This window comes from Eschrichtius robustus, chromosome 20, assembly GCF_028021215.1.
Source record: "Eschrichtius robustus isolate mEscRob2 chromosome 20, mEscRob2.pri, whole genome shotgun sequence".
Classification (NCBI taxonomy): Eukaryota; Metazoa; Chordata; class Mammalia; order Artiodactyla; family Eschrichtiidae; genus Eschrichtius; species Eschrichtius robustus.
In genome coordinates, this window is record NC_090843.1 from 11446433 (window position 1) to 11459294 (window position 12862).

Here is a 12862-nt window from a genome sequence, read left to right on the forward strand (position 1 = left end):
TTGCTGGTGTTTTGGATTTTAGCCATTCTAATTAGGTGCATAGTGGTATCGCATTTTAATTTGCAATTCCTTAATGACATACGATGTTGAGCATCTTTTCATATGCTTATTTGCCATCTATATATTTTCTTTGGTGGGGTTTCCATATCTTTTGCCCACTTTTAAATAGGGTTATTTGTTTTCTTACTCAGTTTTAAGAGTTCTTTTAATATTCGGGTACAAGTCCTTTATCAGAAATCCGTTTTTAAAATATTTCCTCCCATTCTGTTACTTGTGTTTCCATTCTCTGAAGAGTGGGCACTGACTTTTTGGAGAGTCCAGACCAGTTATCCTCTAAAATGTCCCCCATTCTTTTTTTTTTTTCATGAGTTTATATCAGACTGGATAAAAAGCAAGATCAAACTTTGTGCTGTCAGCAAGAGATGCACTTTAAATACAAAGACACATAAAAGTTGAGTGTAAAAAGGTATATCATGAAATACTAGTTGAAAGAGAGCTGGAGTGGACATATTACTAATTAGAAAATAGACTTCAAGACAAGGAGTTTTGTCACAGATGAAGAGAGACATTTCACAATGACAGACAAGTCAGGTCATCAGGAAGACATAACTACCCTGAATGTGTAGACGGCTAATAGGGGAGTTAAAGATACATAAAGCAAGATTACGAGGGCCAATGAGAGAAAGAAACACATCCATGATCCTAGTTGGATATTTGAGTAACCATCTGGCAGTTATTGATAGGTTAGAACTGGTGTTAAAATTGAAGATAAAATTGGTAATTAAAAACTTTCTCACAAGGAAAAGTCCAGTCATGGTATATTATATTTTTCTAATAAAAAAAAAATCAGTTACTATTATAAAAGACTATCAATCACTCTGACTCAGTTAACAGAACACTGCACCCAACACCCACAGAACGCACATTGTCCCGGGCAGGTGGACCGCTCACCAAGAAAGGCCTGTGCTGGGTCACAAAAATGTCATAATAAAGTTTGAAGGATTGAAATCATTCAGAGTCTATTCTCTGGCCACAGAATCTGAAATTGTAGGCTAGCTGGAAAATCCTCAAATATTTGGAAATTAAATGACACATGTATGAAAGAAGGTATCACAAGGGATAATAAAAATAATTCAAACTAAACAATAATGAAAAGACGACTTGTTAAAGTTTGTAGGATACAGCTAAAGCAGTGCTTATATAAAAATGTATAGCTTTATTAAGTCCTTATACAGAAGGGAAGAAAAGCTTAAAATAAAAATCTAAATATCTACCTTAAGAAACTAGGAAATGTTGAGCAACCTCAACTCAAAGGAAGTAGAAGGAAGAAGTAATAAAGAGCACAAATCAGTAAAATAGAGAACAGGTGGTAGAGAAAGTTAACAGAGCTAAAATTTGGTTTTTGGAAAACATCTGTAAAATTAACAAGTCTTTGGCTAGGTAGCAAGAAAAAAGAAGATACAATCAACATTTAGGAATGAAAGAGGGGATATCGCCACATATCCTATAGACATTGAAAAGATAGGGAATGTTAATAATGTTATACCAATACATTTAATAACTTAAATTAGATGGAAAATGCCTTTTAAAATACAACTTTCTGAAAGCGACCCAAAATGAAATAGAAAATCTGAATAGCCCTAGATCAATCAAAGAAATTGAATTCACAGTTAAAAACCTTCTTACATGTTGACTCATGGATGAATGGATATTTTTATTTAAGTATCATCTTATCATCAAAATGTTTCCTGATCACTATATGTAAAGTGTTAAATCATAGATGGAAAAAGGGAAGTGTTCTTCATGATGCATAGGAAGTACAGTTGACACCAAAACTGGAAAGTGAATGTTCTCTGTTTCCATCAACATTTGCACTGTCTGCACCAGGGGTTCTCAAAGTACAGGTCCCAGACCAGCAGCAGCAGTATTCTTGGAATTTATAACACATGCACATTATCAGACCCCACCCAAGGCTTATGGAAGCCTATTCTGGGGAGGGGCCCAGATATCTGCGTTTTAATGAGCCCTCTAGGCCATTCTGATGCACACTCATTTGAGAATTCTTCCTCCATAAATCTGGTTTTCAAATATAGGACATCTGAGAAGTCAGTTAAGATATGGTCTAAGGTTTTATGTCTCAGCATCAAGAAAACAATATTTTTTAAAAACTTTAAAGCTCTTATAAAGAGATAGCCCAAAGTTTTCCATCACTTCTCCTGAAGAAAGAGAATTTTTACTGATGGTCTTCAGCTATTGCAAGCAAACACAAAAATGCTAGAAAGGTCAAGTTTACAATAAAATTAACAGCTTTTTTTGGAGAGGGGGACAACTGCTGTATTCTCGATATGGATAAAGTAACAATTACAACAAATGTTAAATGTGGTCTGGCACAAATATTGCTTTTAAAAAATCACAAATACATCTTTTTGATATTAGCACATTTAAAAACCTTTATGATCCATCTTTCAACAGACTCACTAATGAACTATATACTAAATCAGAATAAGAGGCATCTATTTGATAGTGATGTGCAGTTTTTCCAAACCAATAAATTCTATTATTTAAATAACATTTATTTAGCATTACTCATAAGGTAAACAATTATTGAACTGTAGTAAAGGAAAGGCAGAGAAAGTATCAACAAAGCCAATAAACCTTCAGCCTTAAGGATTTTAAGGGACTAGGAGTTTGCTTGTGACTTGAACCCTGCAGTGTTTGGTTCACAAGTACCATTGCCCCATACCTAACATCTCTGGGCCATCACCTCCCAATACCGGTTCCTTCAGAAGGAAGATGAATCTTCTGCTTACCCATGCTCTCTGGTCTCCTCGGAGAACAGCTGTATGCAGACTCCCTTACTGTCCAGGGAAAGCCAGGATGACACATCCAGATATGCCTGTGGTTCCTGTCTATGAGGTCAGAGGAAGCATGCATCCTTGGGGGCTTTACCGGAAAGCCCTTAGGAGGATGCCATTTTACTATGGCTAAGACTTCTGACTCACATTCTGAGTTCTTTGGCAGAAGATGTACAGACCTTCCTCAACTTAACAGTGGGGCTATGCCCCATAAACCCATCATAGTTGAAAATACCAAAAGCTGAAAACACCTGTGCTACACCTAACCTACCAAACATCATAGCTGAGCCTTGCCTACCTCAAACATGCTCAGAACACTTACATTAGCCTGCAGTTGGGTGGAATCATCTAACACAGAGACTATTTTATAATAAAGTGTTGACTCTCTCATGTAATTTTTACTGAATACTGTACTGACAGTGAAAAACAGAACGGTTGTCTGGGTCCAGGATGGTTGTAAGTGTATCAGTTGTTCACCCTCGTGATTTCGGGCTGACTGGGGGCTGTGCTCGCTGCCACTGCCCAGCATCATGGGAGAGGATCGGACCGCATATCGCTAGTCTGGGAAAGAACAACATTCAAAGTATGGTTTCTACTGAATGCATGTCGCTTTGCACCGTGTAAAGTCAAAAACTCATAAGTTGAACCATCGGGGAGTCAGGGACTGTCTGAACTTAGAATCTGCTCGGAGATGGAGAGTTGCTTCTTAGGAGGTGGCTGGCTTTACCTGGAGAACAAAGTGCCCTTCCTCCGAGCTCCTGTCCCAGGGCTCAGTGCTTGGCTGCCTCTGTGGTTGACTCAGCTGTGATGACAGTCTGATGAAGCATGTGGCTTTTTTTTTGATGTTTAATATAACCTGACAGATAAAGTGGAGTGTAATGAATAAATTATCTAAAACCTATTTCTATTTCTTTGTTTGAAATGAAAACATGGCCTTGAATATGTTTTTTCAAGAGAATGGAAAGATGCTTTGATTAGGAATTCTCTGTGCTCGTAGTTTTTGGTGGGGGAAGAAACCAAACCATTGCCTGAAAGGCTGTGGAGTGTTTCTGGCAGCCTTCAGTGCGTGGGGGACTTTGACTTCTCCAGCTTTTGTAGGTTGGTTCAGCCTAGAAGACACAGGGATAATTGCACGGGGTGGAAGCAGTTGCACTTCGGGTGTTGTTTCTGTTCTCTTGTTCACTCGCTGCAGCACCAGGGCTGTCATCCTGCAGGCCTCCCTTTGCAGGTTTGCAGGACCGTGATTCTGGCCCGAAGGTTGACAAACTCCCCAGGATCCTTCTGAGATGGGAAATGAGATCCGCCTGCTCGTGTTCTAATAAGGATTCGTTCTCAAAGGCCATTTTCCTCAATATGGTTTAATAGAGTTGATTTTGTATCCCTAAGGAAAACAGACTTCCAAGTTTCACGGGCTTACTAAACTACAGATATACAGCTACTGCTTTAAATGAAATCATCTCTCCTCAAAGGCATTGGTTCTCACCAGGGGAGGTTCCCCCTCAGGGTGCATTTGGCAGTGTCCAGAGACCTTTTTGGTTGTCACAACTGGGCAGAGAGGGGGAAGTGCTGTTGGCAGGGCTGCTGCCAAGCCTGACGCAGTGCCCGGGATGAGCCCCACACTGACTGACCAGCCTCACACGTCCACAGTGCTGGGGTGTCTCCACTTCAGCCGCAGAGGCCCTTGCTGCTCAGAGGCTGCCACCCACCATGCAGCCCATCTGTGTGGAGGTGTGGGTCCAAGCCATTTTCTCTGGCTGAGCATCCCTGTGGACGGTATAAGGTGCCAGACCCTCTCACGACTAAAAATCGTGAGGCTAAAGACCAATTCCGAAAGCTCCTTGCATGCTGCCCCTTGGACAAGCATTAGAAAATGGAGGTGCTTCTGCCCTCCAGTGGGACTGGGTGGCTGACAACTCCACCTGAACCATTTCCGTGGCAGCCGGTGGCACAGGGAATGGAAGGGAAAACCCTTAATGAGTTTCCTGATGGATTAGTGCTTTATTATTTTAATGAGTCACCATTAATTACCTTTGTATCTCAGAAATTTAGAAAGTAACTTTTGATTTGGGGGAAATACAAAAATTACATTTCAGTTCAAAAGGCCAGACCTCAAAACACAGTTAAAATGTATTTTATTGCGTGCTGCTTTGCTGCCTTTGGGGCCTTCTAGGGCTGTACCTAGAAGGCAGCAAAGATGACAGCATCGCCCTTTCCCAGCAGTCACTTGGATGACGTGGTGGCAGGAATGGGGTCAGAACTGCCCCAGCCATGTTCGGCCGCTCCTCACTGAGCTAGAACCTTGTGGGAAGCAGATAAACAGCAGAGTGTGGCTGGCATATAAAAATGTGATGATTTCCCAGGCTGGTGCTAAAATCCTTTCTCCTCTCAGTGTAAGGGTGTCCCTGCCCAATTAAAGGGTTCCTTTTGGCCCTTTTCTCCCCCGTAGCAGTGGGGGCTGCAGGTGAACAAGGGGAGGGAGGCTGCTGGGCAGAGGGCCGGAGAGGAGCGCTCTTCCCTTCTGTGCCCAGAGAGGCTCTGACTTGTGTCCTGCTCTGTCCAGTGCAGCATGTGCTGAAGCCTTTTTACTTGTACAGATAACATGTAATACCTGCTCATTATGAAACACTGACCGAACGGAAAGTATGTTATAGTGAACCCTGGAGCTTACCCTTTTCCTCCCTCCTTTTAATAGTTGTGTGCATTTTGTCTTTTTAAAAAAATACAAGTAATTTCTATTCTAAAAGGTTCCAAGAGAACAGAAGTTTTAAAAGAAATAAATATGACACTTTCTTACCACCCCACACCCCTGTCACCTCCCCAGTCAGAGAAAGCAGCCCTTAGCAGTCCTGTGTTCTTCTTTCAGCACCATTTATAGGACCTTTCACTCAGCACATTTCTGCTGAGTCCTCATTTCATTCGGCTTAAGTGCTGGGCATGTGGTGCTTTACACACAAAACAGGATATTATATGTGAGATTCTAAGACTTGCATTTTTAAACTCATGACAAGCCTCTGACATCTCTCCATGTCAGTGCATATAAATAACCTTGCATGGTGTTCCATAATGTGGGTGTATGGGCGCCCCCTTTGCTTAATGATCCCTTCATATTGGATATATTAGGATCCAAGATTGGCTGTGATAGTCCCTGTGGGCCGTCTGGGACTGCTGTGGCATCGTCATGACATGGGGCCCAAGCCCCTTCCATCACACAGCTCTGTTGTCCCCCTGCTTATGTCCTCTGCCATGTTCACATTTCCTCCCGGGAAGGGAAAGAGGGCGGCACTTATAATTTAGACACATTTCTGATCATGTCCCATTGGCCAGAATTGGGCTGCAATATCAGACTTAGCTGCAAAGGAAACTGGGAACTGTGCTCAGCTAAACTTGCATTGAGGATGAAGAGGGGAAAAATAGGTGTTAGACTGGCAGTCTTTTCCACAGTAGCATGTAGACAGCTTACAGGTTTTTACCAGTGAAAGTATTATACATCCTTGTATGTACATTTCTGTATACAAATGCAAGTATTTCTGTAGGATGGACACCTAGAAGTCAAAGGTATGTACAGTAAAAATTTTAAGAACCACCCAAATTGCCTTCCAAAAATAGCTTTCTCAGTTTATACTTGCACCAACAATAAGCCAGCCCCCTGTTGAACATTGTGGTCAGCATGGGGTATTATTCATGCTTAAAATTTCTTTCCAGTTTGCTGGATGAAGATAGGTAGATGGCTGATTCTCATTGTAATTTGCATTTCCATGATTAATCGAGAGCTTGAAACTTTCATAGTTGTTGATCATTCATGTTTCTTCTGTGAATTGCCTGTGTGAAGCTTTTGCCTATTATATATTGTTTTTGTTGTTTTGTCTTTGTTGATCTGCAGCAGAAGCTTATATACACACACACATTCTAAATATAAAGCCTATGTCACATATGTTGTACCTACTTTACTCTTAAATTGCTTGTCACGGGTATGTGTTTTTATCAGAATTATATAATTTTTACGTTGTTCTATTTTTCTTTAACATTTCTGGGTTTTATATGTTTAAGAAGGTCTTTCTTACACCAAAATAAATTTTTATATCTTTTATTCTGCTTTCGTATTTATTTTTAAAATCTGTCCTGATTGTGTGTGGAATCTCAGATGGCAGTATTGAATGGTTAGTTGGATTTTACAAGTATCACTTGTTGAATTGTTCCTTCTTTCTTCACTGAGTTAAAATGCCACCTTCATTACAGTTATATATGTGGCTCTGTTTCTGGGCTTTCCCTCCTGTTGATTTGTTTGTCTTGCCTTCCCCAGTACCATCCTGTAATTACCATAGATTTATAGTGTATTTAATATCTGCTAGCGTGAGTCCCCACTCATTATTCCTTCTTTACAATTTTTTTGTGTGTGTGTGCTATTCTTATACCTTTCTCTTCAGCATTAACTTTAGAATCAGCTTGTCAGATTCCATTAAGGAAACCCCTGATGGTATTTTGATTGGGCACTGCCTTTATAGATTCATTAGGGAAGAACTGCCGTCTTTAGAATCCTTCTGTGAGAGTTTACTTAGAGAGAGCATATCCAAGTGTTCTCTTACTCGTGCAGTGACGAAGAACAAGACACCAGGTGATGGCAGTTTAGCAAGGTGAAATGGCACAGCGTAAGCAGAGGGTGGTCCCCTCGTGATAGAGATGTCTGCAGCCCCACCACACCTGTGCTGTTGGCACATCCTCCCCCGCCTGGGATGGGACTTGCATCTGGTGACGTGTGTGCATATCAAGAAGGCCTCTGCCGCCACCACCTTGATGACAGTCTTCTCCAGGCCTGGTTTGGTCTTTCTGTCTTCTGTTCCTTTTCCCCCTTGCATTAGAAACAATCCTCTTGGCAATACCAGAGGCAGTGTTTGTGGCTTAGCTTTGAGGAAACAGTCACCTTTACTGTAAGTGCACAGAATTGATTTCTGCTAGAGTGTCACTACTTAAACTATTGGTGCCTGAGGAAGGATAAATAAGTGATGGCGTTCTATGCAGAAGAATTGCTTAAAAATGTTACCTTTGAGTGAGGATTTTAGTCATTTCTCTGGTGAGATGAGGACCATTCCTCTCTATGTTTACCAGTAATCGCTGGAGTGTTTTCAAGTACTGAAGAGTACAGTGTGTCCAGAAAAATATTTCACTTAGCAGATTCATGTTAATATGTTATTGTTCTGTGATTTGAAAAAAAAATTACGGAGCCAAATCTATTTGAACTCCTTCAATGTGATCTAAATCATCTAGAGGATAAAATGCTTATGGGTAGCTCTGAAATTAAAGGGGCAACAGGGAAAACATGCACATTTGAGGACCCGATCAACTTTTCTGAGCTCATCTTCTTTATAATCGAGGAACGTGTTCTGCTGTATAAGCCCAGAGAAGTTACGGAGTAAATGGTGAGCAGGAATGGTGTGAGTAGCATGCGTAGCCTTGGGATTTATAAGAAAGCTGTGGTTTGGCTGCAAGCGGGTGGGAGAGGAAGGGTGGGTGTGAAGGCCCCGTGGTGGGACATGTGGAGGGAAATCCCTCAGTGGAGTGAGTGCGCTCCCAGCGGGCAGCGAGAGCTGAACAGGGGAGGAGAGGAGCTCGGGGTTGAACTGTGCCACCGCCCGGTTCTACCTGATGAAACAGCGTGTGGGCAGATGGTGGGGAGGTTAGTTTGCTGCTGTTCGCAGTGGGTAGAGACGGCAGCTCAGGAACGCTCTGTGCAGCGGGCCCCGTGCATGGGACCCTCTTGGAGGCGCAGGTGCTGGTGAGCAGGCAGAGTTCGCCAGGTGTGAGTCACAAACACGCACTGTTTTCTTTTCCAGAACTACACTCAGTACATCCCTCTGTCTATATACGACCTGCAGACATGGATGGGCAGCCCCTCCATATTCGTCTACGACTGCTCCAACGCTGGTCTCATTGTCAAGTCCTTCAAGCAGTTCGCCCTGCAGAGGGAGCAGGAGCTGGAGGTGAGGCCCTGAACGCACTGGGGGGTGGGCGTGGGGGTGGGGGACTGTTGGCCTGGAGCTGTGGTTTTGTTTCTTTGGGTGGGGCAGGCTCAGAGTGCTCAGGGCAAGGTGGTGGGGTCCAAGACAAAGAACTTGGAAAGGACTCAGGACAAGCTCTTGGGCTTAATTTTACATCTCGTTTTACCCAGTGTCATTTTTAATCTGATTTTTAACTAAGTGATAAAATTAATAGAGCTGAATTGTGCTTCATTGGGCTCTGCCTTTGAGATAAATGTGAAAATAAAGCAGACACATTTATTTTCGGAGAAATGGACCCGTGTCTGGGCAGTCTTCAGTTCCACCCGCATCTTAGTTATTGCCCTCATTTTTTTGTCTTTTGTGTTGGAAAAAAACCCTACTACGCTAAATACAGAAAACAAAACAGCTACAGCTGCCGTTGGTGCCTTCCATTTAAAGAACTGGAGAGCCTGTGTAGTGCTCTGATCGTGAAGAAACATTTTACTTGGTTGTTTTAATTAATATTTGATGTTTGAATTAAACAGTAAATTCTAAAGAGAAATTGAAGAGGCACTTTCAGTTAAGAGGCCTCCATTCTGTGGCCTGCACAAGAGTGAGAATAAAATATTCTGCAGCCTCCAGGGGGTCATGAATTCCAACTGATTGCAGTGCAGGAAATTCTCAATTCAGGAACAGAAATGGCACTGAGTACATGTTTCCTCAAGCCTTTTTGGGTCTATTCAACTTTAATATATTGTTATGTTTTTCACATTTCATCAGAGGATATTGCTGAAATAATCAGCAATAAAATTTGAAATTCTACTTGGGGGAATTTAACATGTCATACAGTTAATTTATAAATATTTTATAAGTTAAAATATTTATAAATAGGCCCTTATGCAGAACTTTGCACCAGAGTGACTGATAAATTACCCTTTATCCCAGTGCCACAAGTTGTTATTGTTATTATTATTATTTGCATTCTAGAATAAGAGAAGGGAAAGGTCAAGTTTTATATCATTAAATTTTTACCTTGCTTTTAGGCATTTCATCTAAGTTTATCCAAGGGATAGGTTATCTTATGAGTGCTAAAAACTCAAAGCACCAAGAGGTAATTGCTTTTCCTTGCATCAAGTAATAAATATTGAAAAAACATTTTTTTTGTTTTCCATTTAAAATGTGTAAATAAAAATGCCAAAGAATCCAGCCTGATATTTATCCCCAACTTATGAGCTTCAGTGTGGTTAAGGAAAGACCAATACATCAGCCTTTGTTAATTAAAACATGTTAAATATAGCCCCTCTCCCACCCTTCTCAGCAGAAGACAAGCATTTCCCTCTTACGCTCTAGCACTTGGGAGTATCTGCTCTGTCGGTTCTGTAAATGTTCTCTGTATGTTGCCAAGGATTAATCAGCCTAAGAAACTGTTCATTTCATTGAATGCGACAAAAAAGTTTTCCATGCATCTTTTTGGGGCGAGGAGGGAAATGTTTAATTGACTAATTCCTCATGGAGGAGAATAAATGAAAAATATGTTATCTGAAGTGGCAAATAGATGGCAATGCAAAGTTATACCATATGTTTTATAATTAGCTCTGACTTTTATCTTCATTCTTTTCTTAATTACAGTGCAGATAAGTCTTACGGTTTTCCATTACACTTACTATTATAGGCTGTTGTTCAGCTGGTCTCTTGCATCGACAGCGGAAATTAAAATGATAAAATTGGCTCCCAGCTAATATCTTAATGTTCATGTTAGTCATTTTTTTTATCTGCTGTAGAAACAGCAATCCTGTGTGGCCTCTTAGGTTTATTCTTTCAAAAAATTCTTTCCCTGTCTACAGTTGGCCAGATTCTTTGTAAATTTATGATACATTTTAACACTTTTATTGGGTAGATGATAACATGAAACTGAAAGAAACTGACGGGTAAAATGGTTTGTGCCAGAGTTTAAAAAATAAACAGGGTAAAAGTGATTAAATATAATGCAAAAAAATAGTAACCTGGACCAGAAAGCCTCCAAGTAATAAACATTAACACAAATATGAGTGACATAAATTTTAAGAGAGGATTATCAGCTTTCATATTCTCCGTTGCACAGTGCTCCTGCTGGGAGCAGGAGGTTTGCTTATTGTGGACTTCCATCTCAAAGGAATACTGCAGGTCAAGTAGAAGATGCCTCCATGAAAGCATGGCATAAATTACTGCACACAATTGAAACTTCATCATAGCCAGGAAAAATGCATTATCTGTCCCTCAGTAATGGTCTCTACATGTTTCCTTGTGTCATATTGCTTTGTAATTTGAAAATTAAGGAAAGTCTTCAATTCTCTCTGCTTTCCATGTTTTTTTTTTAAGATAAATATTTTTATTTTTACTAAATTAGTATATGCCATGATTTTAAAAATTAAATGGTACCAAGGGTTTATAATGAATGAAATATGCCCTGGCCCACACCTCCTTGGCCAAGACTCTGCTACTATAGGGAACCTATTTTAACTGTTTATATTTCTAGTTCCTCTGTGAGTATCTCTATAAATGTAAATAATATGCTTATACTACTACTGCTTGATTCATAAATTTTTGGTTATCAGGCTTTCTGCTACTGTATAAACCAAAAACAGAGTTGCCATTAGTAAATTCTATTTAAAGAATTGGAGAAATTATATAGGACTTTGATAGTAAAGAGACATGTTACATAGTTTTAAGTCATATTTGTTGTTTGTATTAAATTGTGAATTCTAAAGAGAACTTGAAGAGGGTGAGTCACTAACTGCCCCCTCCTGTTTCCCCACTGCCATTTAGTTGTGTCACTATATTTGGATTCCCTATACTTTGTAACCTTTGCAATTTGAAATAATACCCTGACGTTTTTATTTCTAGTTTCGTCAGTAATCAGTACTATCTTCTGGCTTTAGGTTCTCAGCTTCCTTGGACTTTCTTTTACCTCTGGACCTTTCCAACTTCTGTCATCTGCACTTTTATGATTATTCTCTAGTCTCTGACCATAATTAAGTCCCCATGCTTTGTGTATGAGTTGATTCTAAAAAATGACAAATATTAAACTTCAACTCCCTGATTATGACCATGTAAATATTGTTCATTGAATGGCTGAATAGGGTGCTATGCTTTCCATTTTTATAACAGTTTTTGTTTCTTTGATTTTCCTGAAGATTTTCTCTTTTCTTATTGAATTAGATCTTTAACATTTCCTCAGTTCCTAAATTTGCACGGGTAGTATTGAATCTCAGAATATGCCTCTTCCCAAAGTTTCTTCTTTCCCAGCTCTCCACTGCCTGCTTCAATCGGCTGTTCTTAACGGGCCTGCTCCAAAGCTGTCATCCTGGGATTTCTCCTTATTACTCTCCTGGAAGCATCCACTGTTTTCTAGATCCCACCTCTGTCTCTTTCTCAGTTTTCTCCTTTGTTCTGCTAGGGCAAATCCTCAAATAACAACCTAAGAACTGATGTATGGGAGTAATTTTTCTCAGGCTTTAAGTGTTTGCATTTGGACTGCTTTCAGCTGAAAGTAATGAAAAATCTCACTATTGCTTTCTTTTTTTTTTTTTTTTTAAGAAATTCACGTTCTTTTATTTATTTATTTATGACTGTGTTGAGTCTTCGTTTCTGTGCGAGGGCTTTCTCTAGTTGCGGCAAGTGGGGACCACTCTTCATCGCGGTGCGCGGGCCTCTCACCATCGCGGCCTCTCTTGTTGCGGAGCACAGGCGCCAGACGCGCAGGCTCAGTAATTGTGGCTCACGGGCCCAGTTGCTCCGTGGCATGTGGGATCTTCCCAGACCAGGGCTCGAACCCGTGTCCCCTGCATTGGCAGGCAGATTCTCAACCACTGCGCCACCAGGGAAGCCCTCACTATTGCTTTCTAAACAAGTAACAGTTTGTCATTTTCGCTAAGATCTCTGAGGCAAATGATTTAATTATTCAGCAGTACCATTAGGGACACAGGCTGTGTTTAATCTTTCCACTCTGATGTTTTATCTTGATGGTTACAGTGCATTCTTCCATGTTGAGCCTGG

General features: G+C 40.6%; 1 protein-coding gene across 2 annotated transcripts in view; it reads left to right on the forward strand.

Annotated features, from left to right (window-relative positions):
* RPTOR (regulatory associated protein of MTOR complex 1) overlaps nucleotides 1-12862 on the forward strand; it is a 353634-nt gene that overhangs the window by 160334 nt on the left and 180438 nt on the right. For both annotated transcript variants that reach the window (XM_068529624.1, XM_068529625.1), the window contains exon 5: nucleotides 8684-8830. In XM_068529624.1, coding sequence (XP_068385725.1) covers nucleotides 8684-8830 — 147 coding nt within the window. The remainder of the gene's footprint in view (nucleotides 1-8683; nucleotides 8831-12862) is intronic.